The sequence below is a fragment of the Macaca fascicularis genome, chromosome X (genome assembly GCF_037993035.2).
Source record: "Macaca fascicularis isolate 582-1 chromosome X, T2T-MFA8v1.1".
NCBI classification, from domain to species: domain Eukaryota; kingdom Metazoa; phylum Chordata; class Mammalia; order Primates; family Cercopithecidae; genus Macaca; species Macaca fascicularis.
Window position 1 is genome coordinate 15083173 of NC_088395.1, and position 25896 is coordinate 15109068.

The 25896-nt window shown below is 40.5% G+C and overlaps 1 protein-coding gene across 4 annotated transcripts in view; it reads right to left on the reverse strand.

The window, feature by feature from the left end:
- Positions 1 to 3040: 3040 nt before the first annotated feature.
- ASB11 (ankyrin repeat and SOCS box containing 11) overlaps positions 3041 to 25896 on the reverse strand; it is a 34519-nt gene continuing 11663 nt past the window's right edge. For 2 of the 4 annotated variants that reach the window (XM_005593020.5, XM_005593021.5), the window contains exons 2-7: positions 22870 to 22949; positions 17770 to 17877; positions 13644 to 13794; positions 9993 to 10127; positions 8355 to 8546; positions 3041 to 6477 (exon numbers count right to left, since the gene is read on the reverse strand). In XM_005593020.5, the coding sequence (XP_005593077.1) occupies positions 6353 to 6477; positions 8355 to 8546; positions 9993 to 10127; positions 13644 to 13794; positions 17770 to 17877; positions 22870 to 22949 (791 nt within the window). In that variant the 3' untranslated portion in view covers positions 3041 to 6352. The remainder of the gene's footprint in view (positions 6478 to 8354; positions 8547 to 9992; positions 10128 to 13643; positions 13795 to 17769; positions 17878 to 22869; positions 22950 to 25896) is intronic. The other 2 variants (XM_015443677.4, XM_045383820.3) reach the window with 1 other exon arrangement.

Consider the following 25896-nt stretch of genomic DNA (forward strand, 5'->3'; position numbering starts at 1 on the left):
GAGTGAACAGGCAACCTACAGAATGGGAGAAAATTTTTGCAATCTACTCATCTGACAAAGGGCTAATATCCAGAACCTACAAAGAACTCAAACAGGTGCTGGAGAGGATGTGGAGAAATAGGAACACTTTTACACTGTTGGTGGGATTGTAAACTAGTTCAACCATTATGGAAAACAGTATGGCGATTCCTCAAGGATCTAGAACTAGATGTACCATATGACCCAGCCATCCCATTACTGGGTATATACCCAAAGGATTATAAATTATGCTGCTATAAAGACACATGCACACGTATGTTTATTGCGGCACTATTCACAATAGCAAAGACTTGGAATCAACCCAAATGTCCATCAGTGACAGATTGGATTAAGAAAATGTGGCACATATACACCATGGAATACTATGCAGCCATAAAAAAGGATGAGTTTGTGTCCTTTGTAGGGACATGGATGCAGCTGGAAACCATCATTCTTAGCAAACTATCACAAAAACAGAAAACCAAACACCGCATGTTCTCACTCATAGGTGGGAACTGAACAATGAGATCACTTGGACTCGGGAAGGGGAACATCACACACAGGGGCCTATCATGGGGAGGGGGTAGGGGGGAGGGATTGCATTGGGAGTTATACCTGATGTAAATGACGAGTTGATGGGTGCAGCACACCAACAAGGCACAAGTATACATATGTAACAAACCTGCACGTTATGCACATGTACCCTACAACTTAAAGTATAATAATAATAAATAAATTTATTAAAAAAAAAAAAAAGAAATAATTTGTATTAGTATCTCAGAACCCCAAACCGCAGGCAAAATGGAAACCGAAGGGTTAATTCGATCAGGTCTGTCTGCCCTGCTTGCTTTCGGTGGCTTGCTTTTTGTTATTTCTTTTCTTTTTTCATGAAGCTGAAGGCTACAGTAGTTGAATGCCTCTCTGCTGAACACTGAAACTTAATCTTCACTGGCTACTTTATAAATAACATTCATAGTTCACCACAGTAATGATTGCTTCAGTTGTTTTTCAGGAACTTGGGCCAGCTCCTGTCCAGTTCAAACCGGTTAAGGTCACTGGCTCTTCAACTAGGCCTCCACAAGTGCCTGAGAAGTGGCCTTCTGATGTCAGAAGACCAAAAATGACACCTCAGATCATGCTAATGCCACTATTTTTGGTTTGTATGTCCTATGTAATGTCATGAACCCTGGCTATGCTTGCCCAGAATAAACCTGTTACTTTTTTCCCCCCTGTCAATCACTTTTTCCCATGCCTTAGACCACCCCACTTCCCTAACCCATAAATATAGCTAAGCCTTATCTTTGGGAAGGTGGATTTGAGAGCTGTTCTCCTGCTTCCTTGCTTGGCAGCCTTGTGAATAAATATTTTCTCTTTTGCAAAACCTGTGTCACAGTGATTGGTTTACTGCATGTAAGCAGAACAAACCTAGATCTAAAGTTGGTAACAAAATAATTTCATAAAAATCAGATGATTAGTCTGATGGTCTAAATATAGCTTAATGGATTAGGCCTTAAAAGGAACTTAAAGATTACCTCATGTCTAATACTTTCATTCATAAATTGTAAGACATTGGCACCACACTAGGATTCAGGGACCTGGACAATCAGATGAATTCTGGTGAATAGTTGTTCAGGATTTGAGTGCCACCTCCTCCCGCAACACAAATACAGGCCTACCATTGTTGGGAGGTCCATACAGATGATTTGTGGCATCCATGGTCTGCAGTTGCAGTGGGCAATGGAACACTTCCCTGGCGTCACAGACTGGTTGAATGTCCTAGAGCCTCCCAGGGCTTAACACAGTACTCAGACATTCAGCAAGATCCCAGTTGACGAAAAAAACAAAAAACAAAACAAAACAAAATACATTCGTGAGAACACATTGAAGGAAAGTCTCCAATTTCTAAACGTTCTAGGATAGGAAGAGACTCTCCGTTCTTTCCTCTTTCTAATGATGGCTCAAACGGCTCCTCATCCTGTTTCAAATCCGTCCTTTCTTTCAATCAATTTTCTATCTTTAACATTCTTATGACTATTTATTTGTATGTTATTTGATAAGTTTCCTAGTCATTCCCTTTGCTAATATTTCTATTCATGAACCTATATTATTCTTATTGATTTGTAAATGAACTATTTATATGCTGAAATGTAGATATCAGCTGAGATCACTCTGCCCTTTAATATTTGGGGCACAATGAATTGTACCTCCTTTCATGGCCATTGGACTTACGCTGTACCTTCCTCAAGATTTGTGAAAATTGACTTTCCCAAGGTTTGTAAACACTCTTCAGTTTTTCTCGTCACATCTCTCATAGAAGGAGAATTTGATCCCACCTGAAACAGGTAAGTTTACATATTGTTTTGCCACCACGTCATGCAATACATATATTATAGCATGTAGAGCCAGATAAATAATCTAGATTCTTTCCTTAATATCTTCTAAAAAATGCACAAAGTATCATATACGTTTTAGACTTTACTCAAGATTTGGGTAATATTTACATCCTTGTTCACCAGAATTCTCCACTGGGAAAAGGAGAAAGCTAAGAGTGGGATGTGATGATCACCTTTGTCCTAGAATATTGACTTTTGATCTGCTATAGATGTCATGTACAGTTTTCCTCTATTTTGGTTTGCACTTTGATTTTATATATGGCATTTTTTGCAACATAATTTTTTATGTATTCCAATTTATCGGTATTTTCCTTTAACCTTTCTGCCTTTGATATATTTCAAAAATGCTTTCCCTTTCATGTATATTCATGTATATTTTCTTATAGTATTTTTATAGCATTATTTAATTTTTAAATTTTTTTTTAAAAGCAAGATTTGTTTTGGAAATATGATGTAAGATTAAAATGTAACCTTTCCCCCCAGATAATTAACTAAGATTATTAGATATTCCAAAATTTAAAAATCAGAAAATGATTGAGTACCGTTAATAGAAATGTAATGTGAGCCACACATGTAATGTAAAATGTTATTATAGTCACACTAAAAAAGTAAAAAGAAAGCCAGTGAAATTAATTTTAATAATACATTTTATTTAACCTAATATATTCAAAAGATTATCATTTCACTGTGTGATCAACATCAAAAGCTTTTTCAGTTAATTTTATTTGGTATGTAATAACTGTATATGGGGTACAGAGTGACATTTTAATACCTAGAAGTGATCAAATCAGGATGATTAGCATATCCGTCACCTCAAACATTTATCATTTCTGCTATGAACATTCAAAATCTTCTCTTCTAGCTTTTCAAAAATATATAAGAAATTATTGTTAACCACATTTACCCTACAGTGCTATGAAACACTAGAAATTATTTATTCTATCCAATTATAATTTTGTATCCATTAACCAACATTTCCCTACTGCCCGCTCCCCACTACCTTTCCCAGCCTCTAATAAGCATAATTCTACTCTCTATTTCTGTGAGCTCAATTTTTTTAGCTTCCACATGTAAGCAAGAACATATGGTGTTTATCTTTCTGTGCTTGACTTACTTAACATAATGTCCTCTAGGCTCATCCATGTTGCTGCAAATGACAGAATTTCCTTCTTTTTTAAGGCTGAATAGTATTTCATTTTGTATATATACCACATTTTCTTTATCCATTGATCTACTGATAAACATTTAAGTTGATTTCATATCTTGCTCTTCTGAATAGAGCTACAATAAACATGGGGGTGTAACTACCTCTTCCATACATTGATTTCCTTTGTTTTTGATAAATATCCAGTAATAGGATTGCTAGACCATACTTGACAACAACAAAACAAATAATCTGATTTTAAAATGGGCAAAGGATCTGAATAGACATTTCTCCAAAAAAAGACATACAAATGGCCAACAGGTATATGAAAGGATGCTCAACATCACTAATCATCAGGAAAATGCAAATCAAAACCACAATGAGATATCATCTTACCCCAGTTAGAATGGCTATCCAAAAAATAGAAAATAACAAATGCTGGTGCAGATGTGGAGAAAAGGGAATTCTTACACACTATTGGTGGGAATGTAAATTACTACAACCACTATGAAAAACAGTATGGAAGTTTTCAAAAAATTAAAAATACAACATCAAATGTTATTAATATTTCAAAACAAAAAAATAAAAAATAAAACAGAAAAAGAAGAGGCGGGTGGATCAGTTGAGGTCAGGAGTTTGAGACGAGCCTGGCCCACATGGTCAAACCCCGTCTCTACTAAAAATACCAAAAATTAGCCGGACCTATTGGCAGATGCCTGCAATCCCAGCTACTCCAGAGGCGGAGGCAGGAGAATCACTTGAACCCGGGAGGCAGAGGTTGCAGCGAGCCAAGATCGTGCCATTGCACTCAAGACTGGTTGACAAAAGCAAAACTCCGTCTCAAAAAAAAGAAAACAAAACAAAAGAAAACAAAGTTCACAATATTTCATATTCTTTTTTTTTTTACTCAATCACTAAAATACAATATGTATTTTACACTTACAACACATGTTAATTCAGCCTATCCACAATTCCTGTGCTCATTAGCTATATGTCACTAGTAGCTACTGTATTGAATAGCACAGGCTTAGAGGAAGGTTTCTCACTCTCGGCACTATTGACATTTTGGACCTGATAATTCTTTTTTTTTCTTTTTTTCTTTTTCTGAGACAGAGTCTCGCTCTGTCACCCAGGCTGGAGTGCAGTGGTGCAATCTCGGCTCACTGCAACCTCCACCTCCTAGGTTTGAGCAATTCTCCTGCCTCAGCCTCTTGAGTAGCTGGGACTATAGGCGCCTGCCACCACGCCTGGCTAACTTTTGTATTTTTAGTAGAGATGAGGTTTCACCATATTGGCCAGGCTGGTCTCAAACTCCCGACCTTGTGATCTGCCTGCCTCGGCCTCCCAAATTGCTAGGATTACAGGCGTGAGCCACCGTGCCCGGCCAGACTTGATAATTTTTGGTTGCAGGCTCCTGTGCACTGTGCGTGATTAGCTGCATCCCTGCTCTCCACCCTCTAGATGACAGTAGCAATTCTCCCCCAGTTGTTGCAACTGAACATGTCTGCAGACATTGACAAATGTCTCAGTGGGAGTGGGGCAAAATTGTCTCCAGTGGAGAGCCAAAGGTCTAGAAAAACAGGGGAAAAAATACATGTGTGTAATGAGTCTTAGGATGATCTGAGAGGAAATTTTCATTTTAGAACCGAACACTGAACCATGACAGTAATACTTATAACAATTAAAAGTCTATCCAGTTCCCATGTTTTAAATTCACAAAAAGGAGAAAGAAGAGAGGAAGAGGAGGGGTGGCAGAAGGAGAGAGAAATGAGAAGAAGGACAAGACAGAAAAGGAGAAACCTCTTTTTATATACCTTTGTGCTTATTTTGGGCCCCTATCCACAGAAAAAAATAATGACCCAGCATTGAACCCACTTTGGTGGCTGGCATCAATATGTAATTATTTCAAAAACCCTGAGGATCTTGACTTTGAAAACAAGCCAGTGCTTGGGTTGCAACATGCCTCAGACAATGACTGTGGGTTCAGGTTGTTGGGGACACCCAGTGTTCTCAATCCTAGAACTGCTTACTTCAAATAACAGCATTGACTATCAGAAGCAATAAGATGCCAAACTCTGGGTGCACTGATCTCTTCCAAAGTCTTTCTTATCAACCAGGACCTTGGTAATTGGAAGCCTCAGTTAACTACACAATATTTTTGAAGTCCTTAACTTTGTATATGTATATATATAAAGTCTACATAAATATATATAACCTCATATATAAAGAACTTTGAAAACATATATATAAGCTTTATACATATATTAAGGACTTTGAAAACATTAAATATATGTGTGCATTTGTGTGTGTATATATATATACACAAAAAAATCAAAATTATAGAAGATTAATTCAAGGAAAGAAAGAAAAAATGGGGAAGGGCTGAAGGGAAGAACTGAATCAAGAACATATCTTGGAAAACCTAACACTTGTTATAATCTTATCCACCTGAATTTATATGTGTCTATACAATATTCAGAATGTTGACTTTTAGGTACAAGAAGATCCTGAATCATCAAAAAATAGCCTATTGTTTTCACTCTACTTCACAGTTTTTTTAAGTTTCTTTAACAAGAGCTAAAAGCTAAACAGTTTCTAGTTGCCCCTTGGTTAATAAGAACATTACACTAACCAGGAGTTTCCACTCCTCAAGTGTTCTAGCTCATGGGGGATTTACTTCAACTGAGCTCATTTGAAGATACTAAGAGTCTAGCTGTTGAGCTTCCACACTAGGTACTCTAGGTACAGCAGACAACAATCTGTGTCATTCCAAGTATCTTCCCAGGGACACTTAGGACTATTGGTATAGGAGGAATCGTTCAAGTGGCTCCGGCAGACGTAGCTTGTGGATGGCTTGATGACATGCTCGACCGAGACACTTCCGGACACACAGGCGGCAGAGCTGCGAAAGAGCAGGTGGGCCTGAGAGAGAAATGAAAATGGTGTTAACTTCATAGTGGTGGGAGATGGTGTGGAAGGGGGAAATCAGAGAACTGGAAGAGGGGAAACTTTCTAAAAGCAGAAGAGAAGCTGGATCTGTATAGGAACTATAGAATGATGTAGCAGACACTAAATACAGGCAGTGGATCCCGATTTGCCCCTCTGGAAGGGATGCATTTCTTTAAGATGATCTTCCAAGGGTACTTAGATTACCAATGTTGAAGAATGAGGCTAACCAGAGGCAAGTTAGGAATGCAGTGTGGGGTCTAACGGGAATGCATCTCATTAATGTATTGAATGTGCCAATGAAAGTAATACACTGGGCCAGGCGCAGTGGCTCATGCCTGTAATCCCAGCACTTTGGGAGGCCCAGGCGGGCAGATCACGCGGTCAGGAGATCGAGACCATCCTGGCTAACACCGTGAAACCCCGTCTCTACTAAAAAAAAATACAAAAAATTAGCCGTGCGTGGTGGTGGGCACCTGTAGTCCCAGCTACTTGAGAGGCTGAGGCAGGAGAATGGCGTGAACCCGGGAGGCAGAGCTTGCAGTGAGCCGAGATGGCGCCCCTGCATTCCAACCTGGAGACAGAGTGAGACTCCATGTCAAAAAAAAAAAAAAAAAAAGAGTGCACATTCTGGGGTCAGATGGCTCAGAATCTTGCCTAATTCTATTATATAGCTAGCTGTGTGACCTTGCCTATGCTTTTCTTTTCCCATTTGTACCTGGCATAGCAACCAGCTACTACCGTATAAAGTTCCCACTGCTCTAAAGTTTTAAAAATTCAGTGAGATTGATCTATGTTTCAAATTTAGCCCAGTGCCTGGCACACGTAAAGCTGAATAATGATAATTGTCTTAATATTCTCCAAGCACACAAATAATCAATATAGGCTCAAAATATTTTCTTACTGTATAGATGTAAGAAGTTCTCTTCTGAATTTCAGATGCTCGCCTTACCTCTTCTGGCATCATAGTTGCTCTTAATGCCCATGGTGGAAATGGGAATGAAGCAATGAGGTATGCAGACCCACCTACTCCCTGATCTGGGGAACAGGCACGCAACCTCACCATTTAGTCGGGTTTCTGAAATACTCTGTGTCCTCCCCTACTGACTCTGACTCAAGTCTTTTGAATTTGCCATCAGATTGTCTCCCAACATTACAAAGAGTTTTGGTTTGCTCAATCATATGCTTATGCCAGGACAGAAATGGAAATTCAACATTTTTGGGGTAAAAACAAGGTTTTCTGGTTTTCTTTTTTTGAGACAGAGTCTCGCTCTGTTGCCCAGGCTGGAATGCAGTGGTGGAATCTCGGCTCATTTCAACCTCCGCCTCCCAGGTTCAAGCAATTCTCCTGCCTCAGCCTCCTGAATAGCTGGAACCACAGACACCAGCGACCACATCCGGCTAATTTTTGTATTTTTAGTAGAGACAGGATTTCACCATGTTGGTCAGGCTGGTCTCCAACTCCTGACCTTGTGATCCATCCGCCTTGGCCTCCCAAAGTTCTGGGATTACAGGCGTGAGCCACCACACCCGGCGGGTTTTCTGGTTATTTTCTTGTTATGGAAAATACAAAGCAACACTCTGGTTATATGTAAATGCCCCTTGGTTTTTAGTGAATATACACAGCATATAAAATCCCAGAAGACAGGTCAGTGACAGCAGGGCTTGTCGCCTCCCACAATGCCACCTTCAATTAAAAAGAAAAAGGAAAGAGAAAGGAAAAAGAAAAAAAAGAAAGAAAAAAAAAGGAAAAAGAATAAAAGAAAAGAAAAAGGAAAAAAATGCTACAGATGAGACAGGAAGGGGAGAGAATGTGCTTATGGAAGAAGAATGGATACCCAGCCCTTGGTTACCTTCACGGAGCAAGAGCGCCTGCTCCACGCTGCTTTTTGGAGCCGCCAGATCAAGCGCACTTTTGCCCTGAGCATTTCTACGCTTCAGGTTAGCTCCATAGTCGGTTAGCAGGTGGATGACCTCCACGTTGGACTGCCTTGCTGCAGCATGGAGTGGGGTGTCCAGCCACTGGCCATGGTCGACACTGGCTCCTTAACAAAACAGATGGCCACAATTCAACACTAAATGGTAATGTAAAGCACAATGAGCTTCAAATATAGTAATTGCATATAAAGACATTTTAAGTACCATGACATATTTGACAAATCTTTGAAAACATGTGATTTAAGCCTAGAACCTCAGCAATGCCTACTAAGACTACTTGAAATTATTTGGTGAGAAAAGTGAATTTAGATATTTTTAATTATTTTAAATATTTGCTTTCCCGTACAAACTGTGTGGCATACAAAATAAAGTATTTGAGGCTCTTGTTACATAGTTATTATGTTTGGGGGCAAAAGATAAAGCTAAGTTTATTTAGTATTTATATTATTTGGGGCTCAAGAAATGATTTCTGAACTTACTACAGAGAATAGTAAATGATGGGAAGTAAAAAAGACAAAAACTTCCTCAAGATAAAAATTCACAATAAAGGTTTTTACTACAATCTCCACCTTTATGTCAGGGGCTAAGTTTGTTGAATCTTTAGTCAAATAATAGTTTCAAGATATTTCATTTTTCCAGCCAAGCACAGTGGCTCACACCTGTAATTCCAGCACTTTGGGAGGCTGAGGTGGGTGGATCACCTGTGGTCAGGAGTTCAAGACCAGCCTAGCCAACATGGTAAAACCCTGTCTCTACTAAAAATACAATAAATTAGCCGGGTGTGGTGGTGTGCGCCTGTAATCCCAGATACTCAGGAGGCTAGGGCAGGAGAATCGCTTGAACCCTGGAGGTGGAGGTTGCAGTGAGCTGAGGTCGCGCCACTGCACTCCAACCTGGGCAATAAGAGCGAAACTTCATCTCAAAAACAGAAAAATAAAAAAAGAAAAAGATAGTTCATTTTTCCACAGACTCTCGGTTTCTGTATATGCCTTTTAGAATTGCTTTTAAAATGACTAGATACTGTAGCAGGATAGATATAAACTAGCCTGTAGCAAATGTCTGTTGTTTTTACTGTCCAGCATCTTCTTGGCAAGCATACCTAGATTTCCCGAAGGGAAACCACCCTCTTGTGAGTTTCAGTTCTTGTGTTTCCAGTGAAGCCTAATAAATGCAGAGTAGGTTGAAATCTAGGCCTAAACCAATCAATGTATTGTATTTCCTTGGCCCCCATGAGGGGTTCAAAGATGGGCATGTGACTCAAAAAGAGCCAATGCTCTTTCTTGCTGTGTATGGATAAGGAGGGCTGTAAGCCCAGGTATTGCTGGCAGCCATCTTGTGACAACCAGGGAGAACAATACCAGGTAAATGGAGTTAACATCAAAGAAAGCAGGACTGAGAAATACAGTCATTTCTCTAGAGAAGTTTTGTTTTTAGCATTCAAACATAAAATGCTAACCGAATATTTTTCAACCATGACAAGAACTTCATCTTTGAAGCTACAGAAAACCAACAAAGTTAATAGGTTTCTTCATGAAAATAATTTTGGAAATTACCTAATTCTAGAAGTTTCTTCACACAGTCTACCCTCTGGTAGGTGCACGCCACATACAGGGGAGTTCCAAGCTGAGGCACCTCATGGTCAATGTTAACATTATTTGCCAGCAGGATCTCCATGCACTCTCTGTGACCTGGTGGAACACAAGATACCCTCACTCAAGTAAGGGACATATTAAATATTCACAGAATTATAGGATTGCTTATCTGAAATGGGCTTTAGAAATAACTTAGGATGGCCAGGTGCAGTGGCTCAAGCCTATAATCCCAGCACTTTGGTAGGCTGAGGTGGGTGGATCACCTGAGGTCAGGAATTCGAGACCAGCCTGGCCAACATGGTGAAACCCCATCTCTACTAAAAACACCAAAATTAGCCGGGCATGGTGGCACACGCCCGTAATCTCAGCTACTCGGGAAGCTGAGGCAGGAGAATCGCTTGAACCCAGGAGGTGGAGGTTACAGAGAGCTGAGATCGCACCGCTGCACTCCAGCTTGCCTGACAGAGCGAGACTCTGTCTCAAAATACATAAATAAAAAAAAATAAGTAACCTAGATCTCTTTTTGCAGTAGAAAAAAAAAATTTTGTTTGTTTTTGGAAATCTTAGGTAGAAACCCCCAAAATAATACCAATAAAAAGAGGAGCATGGCCATGCTTCCCCACTCCAGCTTCTCTTTGCAACCCGATTTAACTTTAACTAAACTAAGGGCTCCAAGTAGCACAGTTGAAATCACTCTCCAGAATGATGCCACCATTTTACAAATGGAAGTGACAAGACCCAGAGGGACAAACGACTAGGCCTATTATTACTCTGAAAAGCTAGTACTCAAACCCGAGAGAACCCTGTCCCCTCTCCATTATAAATCTCTCATTCTCTTCTTTCTCCATGATGTGAGATTGGGTATATGGCCTGCAACTTTATTTTGGTTAGTCTGGAAAATACCTATGGGAAAGAATAAAGAAGTCTTACGTGTAGAATATATTTAAATACACTTTCAAATTCAGTGGCTAACAACAACTATGTAAGCAAGCATTCTCTTTTGAGAGTTTGCCCAATAAATAGATAGACATGATTAATTCGCAACCTGTGAATGCTTCGTTCAGGAGAGAGTGCTTCTGAGGTATTGATGGGAGCTTGCAAAGAGTTAGTTCTCTTTGAAGATTTAAATGTCTCCCTAAAAAAATCATGTCATTACTAATTAATTTAGCCAACCTATTCTTTGCCGATAACATAAAAGTAAGCTTCATTTTAGACCTACCTGATTTATCACAAATTCTAAATTAAGTATAAATATGCATTAAAATGTACAAATCAGGACTGTCAATTCAAACTATTTGTTCACATAATTAAATATTATACCTGGATTACAGCATCAGTATGTCAAGGTATTGATTCAAACTATGACTCAGCTTGTTCATAGAGGTTTAGAGCTATAAGAATCCAGAAATAATATCTAGTAAGTCCCTAAAACTACTTGGAAAATACAGGGTATTTAACACATATTTTTGAATAATTCTTGTCTTTTTTTTGAAGAACAAGAAACAGCCTAGTTTGAGTTAAATTTAAATATTCTCAGAAAGTTTTAAAAATGAATACAGAAAAGTTAAATGGCTAGCACTAATACAAAGTGTATAAAATAATGAATTTGCTAATCATGCTTCCATTCTGTGGATATTTATCCTTAACATGCTTTTACAATACAGAAAAATATACAGAAACACACAAAGTATGTGTTTATTACGAGCATATATATATTTTATAGGCACACAGATACCAAAAGCTCCAAATATAATCAGCCAAGCACTGCAGACATACCTAATTAATTCAAACCATTCCCAATACTTATCAATTTTTAAACATTTGTACGGAAATACAAATAATATTAATTTTTACTTCAAACATTTATATCAAATCAATATTAAATTTTTAATAAAGACTTTTTGTAATACCAGCACTTTGGAAGGCTGAGATGGGTGGATCACCTGAGGTCAGGAGTTCGAGACCAGCCTGGCCAACATGACGAAACCCTGTCTCTACTCAAAAATACAAAAATTAGCTGAGCACTGTGGCAGGTGCCTGTAATCCCAGCTACTTGGGAGGCTGAGGCAGGAGAATCGCTTGAACCCCGGAGGTGGAGGTTGCAGTGAGCCAAGATTGTGCCATTGCACTCCAGCCTATGAGACAGAGCAAGACTCTGTCTCAAAAAAAAAAAAAAAAAAAAAAAGGCTTATATGGCCAAGCATGGTGGCTCACGCCTGTAATCCCAGCACTTTGGGAGGCCTAGGCAGGTGGATCACCTGAGGTCAGGAGTTCGAGACCAGACTGACAAACATGGTGAAACTCCGTCTCTACTGAAAATAGAAAAATTAGCCAATTGTGGTGGCGGGCACCTGCAATCCCAGTACTTGGGAGGCTGAGGCAGGAGAATTGCTTGAACCTGAGAGGCGGAGGTTGCAGTGAGCAGAAATCATACCACTGCACTCCAGCCTGGGCAATAGCATGAGACTCTGTCAAAAAAAAGAAAAAAAAAAAAGAAAGACATTTATATCGTTTCCAAAGTAGCTCATTATTCTACAAATTAAAGGACTTACATGATGTTTGGGAAATGACTAACATCCGCTATTATTTAATAAATGTGTATTAAATACATTTAGAACATAAAATACATAGATAAATTTAGATTTGGGTCTTTTGCATCATTTAAGGTGATCCACTGGAAAAAAAAATTGGCAAGTGACATGTTTAATAACCTGGAACAAATCTTTCACTTTTGCCTTTTGAAATAAAGTATTTCATCCCAAATTACACCAGCAAAGATCACTATTCTAGAGTGTTTTAACTTCACCATTGTATTTCTGATCTCAGTTAAGAGAACAACTCCCTCACTGGCTATCATCAAAATGTCGCTCTTTGGGTGTGTGACCTTTGACAAATGGCCTTGTCCTTTCAGTGGCATCTTCTCCTTCATGTCTAGTCTGTGCATATAGTTTTTAAATTCCTTGAATTTACTATTTTCCTTCACTTTGAAATTAACTGACAACACAGGAGTCTGGAGTCAGCTTCAAGATTTCCAATGCTATACTTTGGAAAGTTGCAGCCTTTTCTTTCCGATAATTATGACTTTGAAGTCATCAGTCCATCTAGATTGTGTAACTTATTATGAACAGTTACATTTACTATTCCATTAGAGATAGTATCAGCCTTGGGTTTCAGATACTTTCATAGTTTATTTTAGGTTAGTGGTTGGTATTTTATGGACTTTAGAGGATAAGCTATTCTTGCCTACCAAGGACAGAGACATAAGCATAGTACAATTCAAGTAAGTCACAACTACTGCCTTGGCTGTACCAGCTGCCACCAAAACACCAGCAAAGAGGCTCTGGAAAGGCCTGCCAACAGACCATCCCCAGGAAATGGGACATCTGAGTCAGGAAAGCATTCCGAAGTTATAAGTAGAGTTCTTTGTGCCACACTGGTATTTCCTGAAGATTTAGACAAATTGAAGTTACTGCTGTGGGATTTCTAGGCCACACATGTTCTAATGGTGAGGAAGATCAGGGTCACCCTTGAATGACTAACACTAGACCATTGATTCATACAGATTGGAGTGAGCCCATCAATGTTTCACATGCATTGTGGTGGCTCATTTACCTCTCTTCACTGCCTCATGGATGGGCGAGGCCAGGTGCACCTCAAACTGGGCCTTGGCTCCAAACTCCAGCAGCACATTGACACATGCAGCACTGCCGCTGCAGCAAGCATTGAAGAGGGGCGTGGCTCCGTGAACTGTCACTCCATTGACCTAATGACGGGCAAAGAGAGAGCCAGAGGATTTGTTATTTCATTCTCACCATCTCCAAGTATGTCTTCCTGTGTATTTGCCTAGAGGAATTCCCCGTGCTGGTGAATAGGTGAGGGAACTCCACATCTTTACAGTATTATGAAACTTCATGAAGTTATTGGGTGGATTGAGCGAGTTACTATATGTCAAACACTTAAAACATTATGTGTCGCCCAGTCAGCACTCAATAAGCATTTGCAACAACAATTATTTCCATTTTCCATTTTCCATTAATATGACTCCCCTCTGAATCATGAACAAACATGGCAGGAACCAAAAGCACTGGAGAAATCAGCTAGCTGTGGTCCCAAAATCCATGCTTACAAAATCCTTGGCAATTCTCCACAGATCTACTGTCTTTCTTGCCACAACTTCCCCTCTGGTCTACTATAATCCAAGCAAATTACGCATGTCAGCTGTTACTTCTAGAGATAGCATGACCAAGCCAAAGGGACATAGAAAACAGCCATCAACATGGGGTCTGCAACCATCTTTGGTACCTTGTAGGGATGTGGGAAGCACATGAGAACCAGCAGGGCTGGGAAACATCTCTGTGTATCAACAATAGATTGGAAAGAACATCAGGAACTGCAGGAGTGGTAGGGAGCTCTGATGCCATTGAAATGTAGGACAGTCAAGTTTTTGATGTGAAACAATTTTGCTTCAACAACTAAGGATACATGCTTGTGATAATCAGGATTCTAAATGTCCTTGCTTTGGACACAAAAAAAGACTTGTTTCCAGAGTTGCAATATAACCCGTGAAACAGGGTCTTGCTCTGTTATCCAGGCTGGAGTGCAGTGTTGTGATCATAGCTCACTGCAGCCTTGAATTCCTAGGCTCGAGCGATCCTCCTGCCTCAGCCTCCTGAGCAGCTGGGACTACAGGCATGCACCACTATGACCCACAAATTTAGAAGAATTATTTGTAGACAGGGTCTAGCTATGTTGCCCAGGCTGGTCTCAAACTCCTGGGTTCAAATGATCCTCTTGCCTCAGCCTGCCAAAGGGCAGGGATTACAGTTGTGAGCCACCACACCCAGCCTAACCCCCATTAAATTGGAAAGTTAAAGATAAGATGCTAAGATGGCAGAGACAGGCAAGGTCAGGGGAAAATGTGTGTCAATTCATATTGCTAGGGGTTTCTATATTTTTACTAAAAAGTATTTGGTAGGACTAGTTTGATTTGTGTTTTTCTAAGTATCATCCTCATCCCCAGTCTAGGAATTTGTCTTCTTATGTGATTTCCTATAAATTTCTCTCTTAGTTCACGTCAGCAAACATTTATTGAGCATCTACTAGGTGCTAATGTTTTGGAAACAATGATAAGACAATTGCCTCTCCTTGAGTAGGCTGAACAATTGCCTCTCCTTGAGTAGGCTGAATTCTATTAGGGAAGACAAACACAAAAAGAAGTTTTTATTGCTTTTTGTTTTTTGTTTTTTTCGGACAGAGTCTTGCTCTGTCGCTAGGCTGGAGTACAGTGGTATGATCTCGGCTCACTGCAACCTCCGCCTCCTGGGTTCAAGAGATTCTGCTGCTTAGCTTCCTGAGTAACTGGGATTACAGGTGCCCGCCACCACGCGCAGCTAATTTTTGTATTTTTAGTAGAGACGGGGTTTCACCATGTTGGCCAGGATGGTCTTGATCTCTTGATCTCGTGATCCACCTGCCTCGGCCTCCCAAAGTGCTGGGATTACAGGCGTGAGCCACCGCGCCTGGCGAAAAATAAATCATTTTGAAAATATAATAAAGAATTTAGATAACTATGGGAGTAGGACAAAGGAGAGGATAGACTTGGGAAAAACTTAGAAAGTAAAATTAGCAGGAGTTTTTCATTAATTAGATAGGGAGATGAAAGAAATAAGATGACTCTCAGGTTTGCAGCTTGGGAAACCACGAGGATGTTTCACCAGGCCTCTGAAACTAGGAACCCAAGATGAGGAGCAGGTCCCAGAGGGAAGAACATGATAAGCACAGTTACAGATGCACTGAGTTTGAGGTATTCATGGGACTGCCAATTGTGGGGGACTTTCTACTGAAGGTCAGCTTTCTCTTATTTCATTTCTCATTCTGATTTAAATGTTAAATGGTGTGATACAGTATTTATTGGCTGTTTCTTTATAAACTTGACAAAGACAAAGAAACATGTCTTATTCTTCTCTCTGTGCCCAACAAAACCTCCTCTCTGACCTGATATTGTCAGCAGTCTGCCTGTGACTCCAGTCATCTAGCTTGAAAGGAAATGGCTCTCACACAGCCTTCTTTCATCATTACCCATGAGCTGACTAAGCGGTGACTTAGAGAAGCGCTATCTAATGAAAATGCACGACCACTTGGCAGGGCACGGTGGCTCACACCTGTAATCCCAGCACTTTGGGAGGCCAAAGTGGGCGGATCACCTGAGGTCAGGAGTCTGAAACCAGCATGGCCAACAATGGCAAAACCCCATCTGTACTAAAAATACAAAAATTAGCTGGGCGTGGTGGCGGGCACCTGTAATCCCAGTTACTCAGGAGTCTGAGGCAGGAGAATCGTTTGAATCTGGGAAGCAGAGGTTGTAGTGAGCTGAGATTGTGCCACTGCACTCCAGCCTGGGCAATAGTGTTAGTGAGACTCTGTCTTAAAAAAAATAAAGATGGGGAAAAAAAATTGAAAAAAGAAAATGCATGACCACAATGGCCTCAGGAAAAGTAGTTTCACAAGGAAGACTTTTATATTCAGTTCTCCATGTGGAAACCCAGTTTCCACATAAAATTTTTTTAAATTGTCATTAAGCACTTAAAAACATTGCAGTTCATAAAATAAATATTGCAAGGACTGAGTTAAACAACAAAATTAGAAACAAAGAGCATCCGGCAACTAAATACAGAAGATTTTTAGAAGTTGTGATTTTATGATTCTATTCTGGTATCTATATTATATAATGCACCTCAATCACGCTTCGAAAAAAGTTTGGAGATAAATTTAAAATAAGACAAAGTCCAATTCTGTAGATTTCCCCCAATGTATTGTTTATTAAAAGGTCATTTATTTTGATAATTTTGCTCAATAAAAATAGTTGTCCATTGAAGATGTTGAATTAAGAGTGTTTTCTATTGTTCTTTAAAATCTTGTTATTAAACCTCATACAGTGTTAGTGGGATTATGAATTAGTACAACCATTATGGGGAACAGCTTGGAGGTTCCTCAGAAAACTAAAAATAGAGCTGCCATGTGATCCAGCAATCTTACTGCTGGGTATATACCCAAAAGAAAGGAAAACAATCTGCACTCCCGTGTCTGATGCAGCACTGTTCACAATTGCGAAGACCTGGAAGCAACCCAAGTGTCCATCAGCAGATGAATGCATAAAGAAAACATGGTGGCCGGGCACGGTGGCTCACGCCTGTAATCCCAGCACTCTGGGAGGCCAAGGCGGGTGGATCACGAGGTCAGAAGATCGAGACCATCCTGGATAACACAGTGAAATCCCATCTCTACTAAAAAATACAAAAAAAAAAAAAATTAGCCGGGCGTGGTGGCGGGCGCCTGTAGTCCCAGCTAATCAGGAGGCTGAGGCAGGAGAATGGCGTGAACCCGGGAGGTGGAGCTTGCAGTGAACCGAGATCACGCCACTGCACTCCAGCCTGGGCGACAGAGCAAGACTCCGTCTCAAAAAAAAAGAAAGAAAGAAAAGAAAACGTGGTACAGTAAAGATTTCTTAAGGTCAGCAACACACTTTTAAAAGGTTCCTGTGAGTTGCCATGTCTGAATATTTACACACAGGGGTGTAAGCTGAAGAGAGAGGAGTAGCCTAAATGATGGAATAAGGACATGGATAGAACCAGCCCAGCCCATACCCACAGTGGGTAAGCCATCTGGAAGGTAAACTGTCTTTAAACATTAACAGATGCATCTGGCCAGACAGACCCAAGTGGGCAGGGGCAGTACTCACGTGTGCACCATTTTCCAACAAGGCTTTGGCACAGGCCACGTGACCTCCAAGGCATGCCTCGTGGAGAGAAGACACCCGGTTAATTGTCACGAGGTTCACATTGACACCCTATAATTTAGAAAGAAGAGAGTTTATTTGTTTTTTAGAGACTGTGGTCTCACTATGTTGCCCAGGCTGGTCTCAAACTCCTGGCCTCAACTGATCTTCCTGCCTCAGCATCCTGAGTAGCTGGGATTTCAAGTGCAAGCCAGCAAGCCCAGGGGAAGAGAGTGAAATGCTGCATTAGTGATAGCGATGAAAGCAATGTTGTTTCACATGTTTCTGACATTTTCAGTCTGTGGGTGTAATGTTAGCACCATAGAGAGAGAAGTAGAAGTTACAATCAAGGAAGCCTAAACACAGCATGAGAGTTTCACATTTATTTATCCAAGAAAATGTTAATTCCACATTCTGGAGCAGGTAATGTACTAGGACCTGGGTCTTCAAAACTTATGACATGTGTCTCTCTTCTCCCAGAGCCTACTGGGGAGGCAGAAATGAAAGACAAAAGAGCAAGAATATTGCTATACTGGAAGCATGTTCGAAATTCATTTGGGAGCATAGGATATCCTGGAATCTGGCTTGGGCAGTAAGAAAAACTTCGCAAATGAGGTAGTATTTAGCTAAGACTTGAAGCATAAAATGTTTCAAGCTGTGAAGACCAAGAAAGAGTATGCCATTAGGAAAGAATAGAAACTGCAAATTCAGCTTCCTGTTGCTTCCTGTGGCAGGGCCACAGTTGGATTTCTGGAACAGAAAGAACCCACAGAAATAAGAAGCAGGAGATGGGAGGAGATGAAGGAGGACAGTAAGCTGGAGCTAGGTCATGAAAGGCCTTGATTTCCAAGCAAGGAGTGCATGTCTTAGAGGAAATGGAGCACCTATGAAGTCTGCTAGGCTGCAGAGGGTCTGGAGCTAATAGATTAGCCCTTTTAGAAGCCTACTGGTAGCAGCGTGGAGGGTTGATCGCAGGAGTAGGGATGTAAGATCAAAGCAAGGAGAGCCACAGAGATGTCACTATGAGTCTAGGAACAGGCTGGCATGGGCCTGCTGTGGGTGTGAATAACAGTAGGTATGAGGTATAGATGATGGAGTGCAGACAAGTTCAGGAGGTCGAACTGGATCTGGAACAAAACAATAACTCCCAGGCTTAAGAGTAAGTAGACTGTGCTCCCAGGATTCATGTGCTGTGTAGTAGCAGCACTGCTTTGGCCATGACTCCACTGTGTGCAGGGGTCCCTGAAGTCCTAGAGTCTGGGGCCAGCGGACTTCTCCTAACCTTCATTTCCTCACCCAGGTATGAGTATCTCCACCCCGTCCTAACACATTCTCCCTCCCCATACTACCATGTGTCCCCTTCCTTGTCCTGGACTCCATGTGACAGATGACAAGGTCAGCCTAGCTGCTGGACAACTCTGACTTCATAACCTGATTTTAATAACTTGACTCTTACCATTTCCCTCCCTCTGATGATCACTTTCTATCTGCTAAAGTGTTGACAAAAACAGTCAAACTCTGTAAAATATTTGAAGAGATTTATTCTGAGCCAAATATAAGTGACCAATGGCCTGTGACAAGCTCTCAGGAGATCCGGAGAACATGTGCCCGGGGTAGTCAGGGCACAGCCTAGTTTTATACATTTTAGGGAGACATGAGACCTCAATCAAACACATGTAAAATGTGCATTTGTTTGGCCTGGGAAGGTTGGACAACTCAAAGTGGGGGCCTGGGGCTCCAGATTATAGACAGATTGAAAATTTTTCTGATTGGCAGTTGGTTGAAAGAGTTATTATCAATAGAAATGTATGTCTGGGTTATGATAAGGGGTTGTGGAGACCAAAGTTTTATCATGTGAATGAAGCCTCCAGGTAGCAGGCTTCAGAGAGAATAGATTGTAAATGTTTCTTATCAGACTTAAGGTCTGTGTTGATGTTAAATTCTGCTCATCTTTTCCTGAGTTCCAAAAGGGAGGAGAGTATAATGAGGCATGTTCAACCCTCCTTTCCTGTCATGGCCTGAACCAATTTTTCAGGTTAGTTTTGGAATGCCCTGGCTGAGAGGAGGGGTACATTCAGATGGTTGCGGGGGTGGGGGCGGTGCTTAGAATTTTATTTTTGATTTATAAAAGGAATTAGGTCCCTGGTCTGTCCTTCCCAGCTGAGTCCTGCTTCTGATCCTCTGCCTTGTAACTGACCAACTGAAAGCTTCCAAAACCCAATGCCATGACCCTGAACCCCAAACTCCAACTTACACGCCCACCATCTCCTGCCAGATCTCTGGCTGCATCCTTACTGTGGCCAGCAGCTGTGATTTCCCATAACTGTCTGTCCCTTCATCATAAGGCATCTTTTTGACTCCTGAATTCTGTCTATTTTCATGTCCTGAATATGACGTCATTGCCCTAGATCTGTGCTACATATTTCAAACTGGGCATCTAGTAAGAGTTAGAAAAGGTCTTTTCATTTTTGTTTTCCTTTTGAGAAAACAAGAAAAAACATACTAGTCCACAAGGTGGCAGAAGTGTGCTAGAAAAAACTTTGTTATGGCGCAAAATCTCAGAATCCCTAAAATTGTAGAAACGTAAGGCTGGACAGGCCTGAAAGATCATCTAGAGTAGATCACCTCAACTGTGCATGAGAAAATGGAGAAGTAGAATGTTCAAATACTTTTTAAGACTGGTTGTCAGTGACAGCCAGCAGTGTAACCAAGAGCTCCTGAATCTTGGTTTAATGTTTTACTCACATTTACTCACAGTGGCTTAATGTTTTACTCACATAGGCTTAATGTTTTACTCACATCAGCTTAAAGTTTTACTCACATCGACCATATTATCTAAATGTAAAATAAAGTTTATAAAAGTAGACAAATACATTTTTTAACAGTGTATAAGGGTAAAAAAGTAGGGGTGTAAAAGGAAAAAGTTGAACTTTTCTATAAAGAATGCCCCTTACACATTTAATCATATTATTGAAGCTAACATGCTTATTAAGTATAATTAGTGCAATGTGGGATCCTGGAACAGAAATAGGACATGAGAGGAAAAACTGGTGAAATCCCAATAGTGAGCAGTTTAGTCAGTGGTATTGTATCAATGTTAACTTCTTATTTTTGACTAATGTACCATAGCTATATAAGATGTCAATATTAAAGGAAGTTGGGTGAAGGGTACAGTGTATATGGGAACGCTCTGTATCCTTTTCAACTCTTCTTTAAAATTATCCAAAAATTTTAAAAGCCCATTAAAAATACACCAATGAAAGTATTGAGGTGGGAGACTGAGAGAGAAGAGGTGGGTGCAAGACGTTTCATTGTGCACCTTTTTAGTTTTATTTATTTATTTTTGAGACAGAGTTTCACTCCTTCACCCAGGCTGGAGTGAAGTGGCACGATCTCGGCTCACTGCAACCTCCACCCCTCACAGGTTCAAACGATTTTCCTGCCTCAGCCTCCCAAGTAGCTGGGATTATAGGCGCCCACCACCACACCTGGCTAATTTTTGTACTTTTAGTAGAGACGGGGTTTCACCATGTTGCCCAGGCTGGTCTCGAACTCCTGACCTCAGGTGATCCACCCACTTCAGCCTCCTAAAGTGCTAGGATTACAGGCGCGAGCCACCACATCCGGTCAGTCCACCTTTTTAGATAATTTTAAGTTTTGAACTATGTGAATATATTACATATTAAAAATAAATCACATCAAATTTAAAGTACTTAAAAATAAATAAGCAAGTGATAAAATCAGGTACAAAGTTCATTTGATCATTGCTGGCAGTGCTGATTTCCATTTGCCTCTACTTTTTAAGAAGTAACACAACTCATAAAGGAGAGAAATCAAAAAACAAATAAATGAAAAAATACATACAAATGCACAGAGAGAGAGAGAGAGAAAGAGAAAGAGAGAGCGAGCAGTGTACCCAGCTGTTTAAATTCAAAGTAGCAAGAAAGCCAGATGATTGCCAAGTTGTGGAAGAAAGAGGTGATGGCTTACCTCCTCTGTGTAAATGTAGACCCTAAAACATACAAAGCAAATGGAGCCTGCACACTTTCATTCATTCATTTCACAAATACTTACTAGGCCCCTATTCATTGTTCAAGGTGCTGGGGATGTAGTCATAAATATAAATAAAGTAGCCTTCATAGCTAAGACGTCAATAAATGTTCCCTAGGGAGTCAGATTTAGCCATTGTCAACCTATTTTAATGTGCGTTCTTAAAATAGTGTATCATTGGGATAGGCAGTCTCTAAGACAGCACCCAGTAATCCTGGAATCCAGGCGTTGGCTCCCTTGCATAATCCCTTCCCCTTGAGTGTAGGCGGGGCTTGTTGACTCACACCTAATGAGTAGAATATGGCAGAAGTGACAGAATGTCATTTTGGAGATGAGGTTATAAAACAACTGTGACTTCCTTCTTAGGTGCCTCTTGCACTGTCTCTGGGGGAAGCCAGCTGCCATCTCATGACACAGCCCTGTGGAGAGGCTCGTGTGGCAAGGAATTGAGGTTTCCCAACAACTACATGAGTGAGTTTGAAAGCAGATCCTGCCCCACTTGAGCCATGAGATGACTGCAGCCCCGGCTGACACGTGGCAGCCTGTGAGAAACCCAGAGCCGGAATCACCTAGCTAAATGCTCCCTGGCCCACAGAAACCATGAAAATCCAAGTATCTGTTGTTTTCAGCCAGTATGCTTTGAGGTCATTTGTTAGGCAGCAATGGCTAACTTAACTTCAGGACTGCTGGTGCTAATGCATGCTGGAAGAGCATGAGGTGAGTTAGTGCAACAAACATTTGAGAGCATCCTCTATCGTCCCTCATAGGGAAACTTCTTATGAGATAAAGGAAGACCCAGAGGAAAAGAAGGGAACTAGGCAGAAAATGAAGGAGCTCTCCAGGGAAGGAGAGGCAGGAGGAATAAATGGTGAGGTATGAGAGGGCATACATACCTAGAATGGCAATGGTGGGACCTGGATAGGGTGAGCCACACCTCTGCTACAGCCAAAGCTAATAAAGAATGATGTGTAATTATAGCATAAGCATGAAGGATCAAGTCTTCGGTTCACTTACTTGTGCAATTAAAGTTTTAAGGGCCAGTAAGCGCCCCTGAGCTGCAGCTTCATGAAGTGGGGATCGATCAGCCCAGCAATCTGAAACACAAATCAAGCTCAAAGTCAAGGCCTGGAGACTTCTTCCTGCAACTTGTCCATGCTGCCCATCCACTGTGAGAGGAGGTTTGGGGGAAGAGGAGGGAAGAGGAGGAAAGCAGGTACCATGCATCAGGCTCTCTCGTCAGCCACTTTCAGGGAGGCAAGCTACTGAATGTAAAGTCCTTTACGGTTTGGTGGTGTGTGCCAAGAGAAGGAACAGTCAATCTCTCTGGCTTTTGGGGGGCAATTTTAATAAGCAATAGATTTAGTTCAAAAATATAGTGCCCATTGCTTGAATCCGATAGCTCTACATAAGGCAAAATGAAGGGCCAAAAAGGTCAATGAGCTTTCACATTTTATCCTTTCCTTGCCTTCCACCTTTACCCCACCCCAAAGACCCAATAGCCTGTGTATTATGAAGGAGACTCTAAGACAGGGGTCTTATGCAGAATGTCATTTTTCAGGCAATTTAATCTTCCAAAAGGTTTTCCCTAAAAACTTTGTTGTGGGCAGCTTAGTGTGATGACTGAGCATGGGCCAGTGGAGCCAGACTGCTATGGTTCAAGTCCTATCTTGATCACTTTCTCTGCCAAATTCAGCAAGTTACCACAATTATTTGAACCCCGGTTTCCTTACTGGTAAAATGGAAAAATAATAATCTGATATTTGTCAAGTGCATTGGTCTCTAAGTAGGCCAATCAAATACAATCACGATGTTAGGTGCTCCAGACATTGTATGATTAATAAGTAGGCACAGTAGAGCAGTGCCCTAAGGAACAGCCTTAGAACTGCCTTCCAGACATATTTTTCTTATAATTGTTTGTCTGCAAACAAGACTAACTAGTTTACATGAGCATTTGAGAAGTAATCCCCCATTAAACCTGCCAAAGGGCAATCAATTGTTTTGGAAGAAAACCTACTCCAGTTTGCAAAATGTGGGACTTTTTCACATTATGGTTGTGCTCTTCATGCACTGAATAGAATGTAATATAATTTGGATTTAACACAAAGGCTCCTCAGCCTCTTGTGGGTGATCCTGACGGTGTTAAGAACTCGCGTTTCCATACCTGTAAACTTGGTGACATGAAAATCCCAGCAAAAATTGAATTTTGTGAATTTGAAATAACTGAAGGCCTTAAGGAAAGAAAGAATTTTTCCAGTGGATGAGAATCAGGGTTAGAAACATTTCAATAAGCCTTTTTCCTACACTGAAACTCAGTGTATGAACTTCTCTGACCCTTTGGGTTCTGAAAATGGGGAAAACTTGAATGTACTTTACGGGGTTGGATTGATATTGGAGCAATTGGCATGAAAATGTGACTTTCAATATATCTAGATATAAAAGTAAATTTAAATGTAAAACATAGATGTGTGTATATACATATTTTTTTAGCATGGCGCACTGAGAAAACCTGAACCAGGACTCCTTAGAGAAATGTTGATCCCAGATCTGGGCCAGGTAAAATATAAGATGGGCCTTAAATATCTTGCAAGAAAGAAAGAAAGTGCCGACCAGGCTCACTGTAATACCAGCACTTTGGGAGGCTGAGGCGGGTGGATCATGAGGTTAGGAGTTTGAGACCAGCCTGGCCAACATGGTGAAACCCTGTCTCTGATAAAAACACAAAAATTAGCCAGGCGTGGTGGCGCGCGCCTGTAGTGCCAGCTACTCAGGAGGCTGAGGCAGAAGAATCGCTTGAACCTGGAGGCAGAGGTTGCAGTGAGCTGAGATTATGCCACTGTACTCTAACCTGGGTGACAAAAAGACATAGATGCTGGCTTGATGGGGCTTCCACTGGCCAAATATGGGGCAACCTGAGTATCAAAATAAACAATGAGATAAGAGATTATATCCTATCAAATAAAATGGTAATCTAGAAGTCCTCACTGATATAAATGAATATATAATGACAGAGAAGAGAAAGTGATTCCTTATAATAAAATTCCAACTTAGAAATTGAAGAAATAATAGAATCAGCTTCAACTCATTTCCCTGCAAAATAATTACTAACTAGAAAAGGAACAGGGGTAATTTTATAGAACAGAATTGTTGACATCACTTTGCCCAAGTGATCAAAGTTAACATCACCAGTGATCAAAGTTAACATGGGTGATGGAACAGATTGTCATCTGATGGAATGCGATGAGCAACATCATGTGCCATAAGAAGAAACATAATGAGAAGAACACACCACCGCTTCTGTGACATTTCTGCCCAAAATGCATAACCAAAATCTGATAAGGAGGAAACTGTGCACCAACCCAAACTGAGGGGACATTTTGCAAAATAATTGAAGAGACTGAGGAACAGTTTCACATGAAAGGGATGACGAAATGCACTATCTAAAGGCATCACACCTGATCCTTTTGCTATAAAGGACATTATTAGGACAGTTGGAGTCTCTGGGTGAAGAGAAGCAGGAAATTTTTTGTACTGTTCTTGTAACTTTTCTGTCGGTTGAAATTAGTTCCAAACATTTTAACAAGAAAAAAAAAGATAGATAGATAGACGATAGATAGATAGATAGATAGATAGATAGATAGATAGATAGATAGATAGATAGAATCACTGGTGATCCCATACTCCTGATATGAATGTGTATTGCTTTTTATAATAACAAAGAAAAATAGATTTAAAAAATCCCAAGAAAATAATTATATGTAATAGACATCATCAATTTTTTTTTTTTAACTTTTATCTTAAGTTCAGGGGTACATGTGCAGGATGTGCAGGTTTGTTCCATAGGTAAACTTGTGCCATGGGGGTTTGTTTTACAGAGTATTTCATCACCCAGGTATTAAGCCTAGTATCGTTTAGTTATTTTTCCTGATCCACTCCCTCCTCCTAGCCTCCACCCTCTGATAGGCCCTAGTGTGTGTTGTTCCCCTCTATGTGTCCGTGTGTTCTCATCATTTAGTTCCCGCTTATAAGTGAGAACACGTGGCA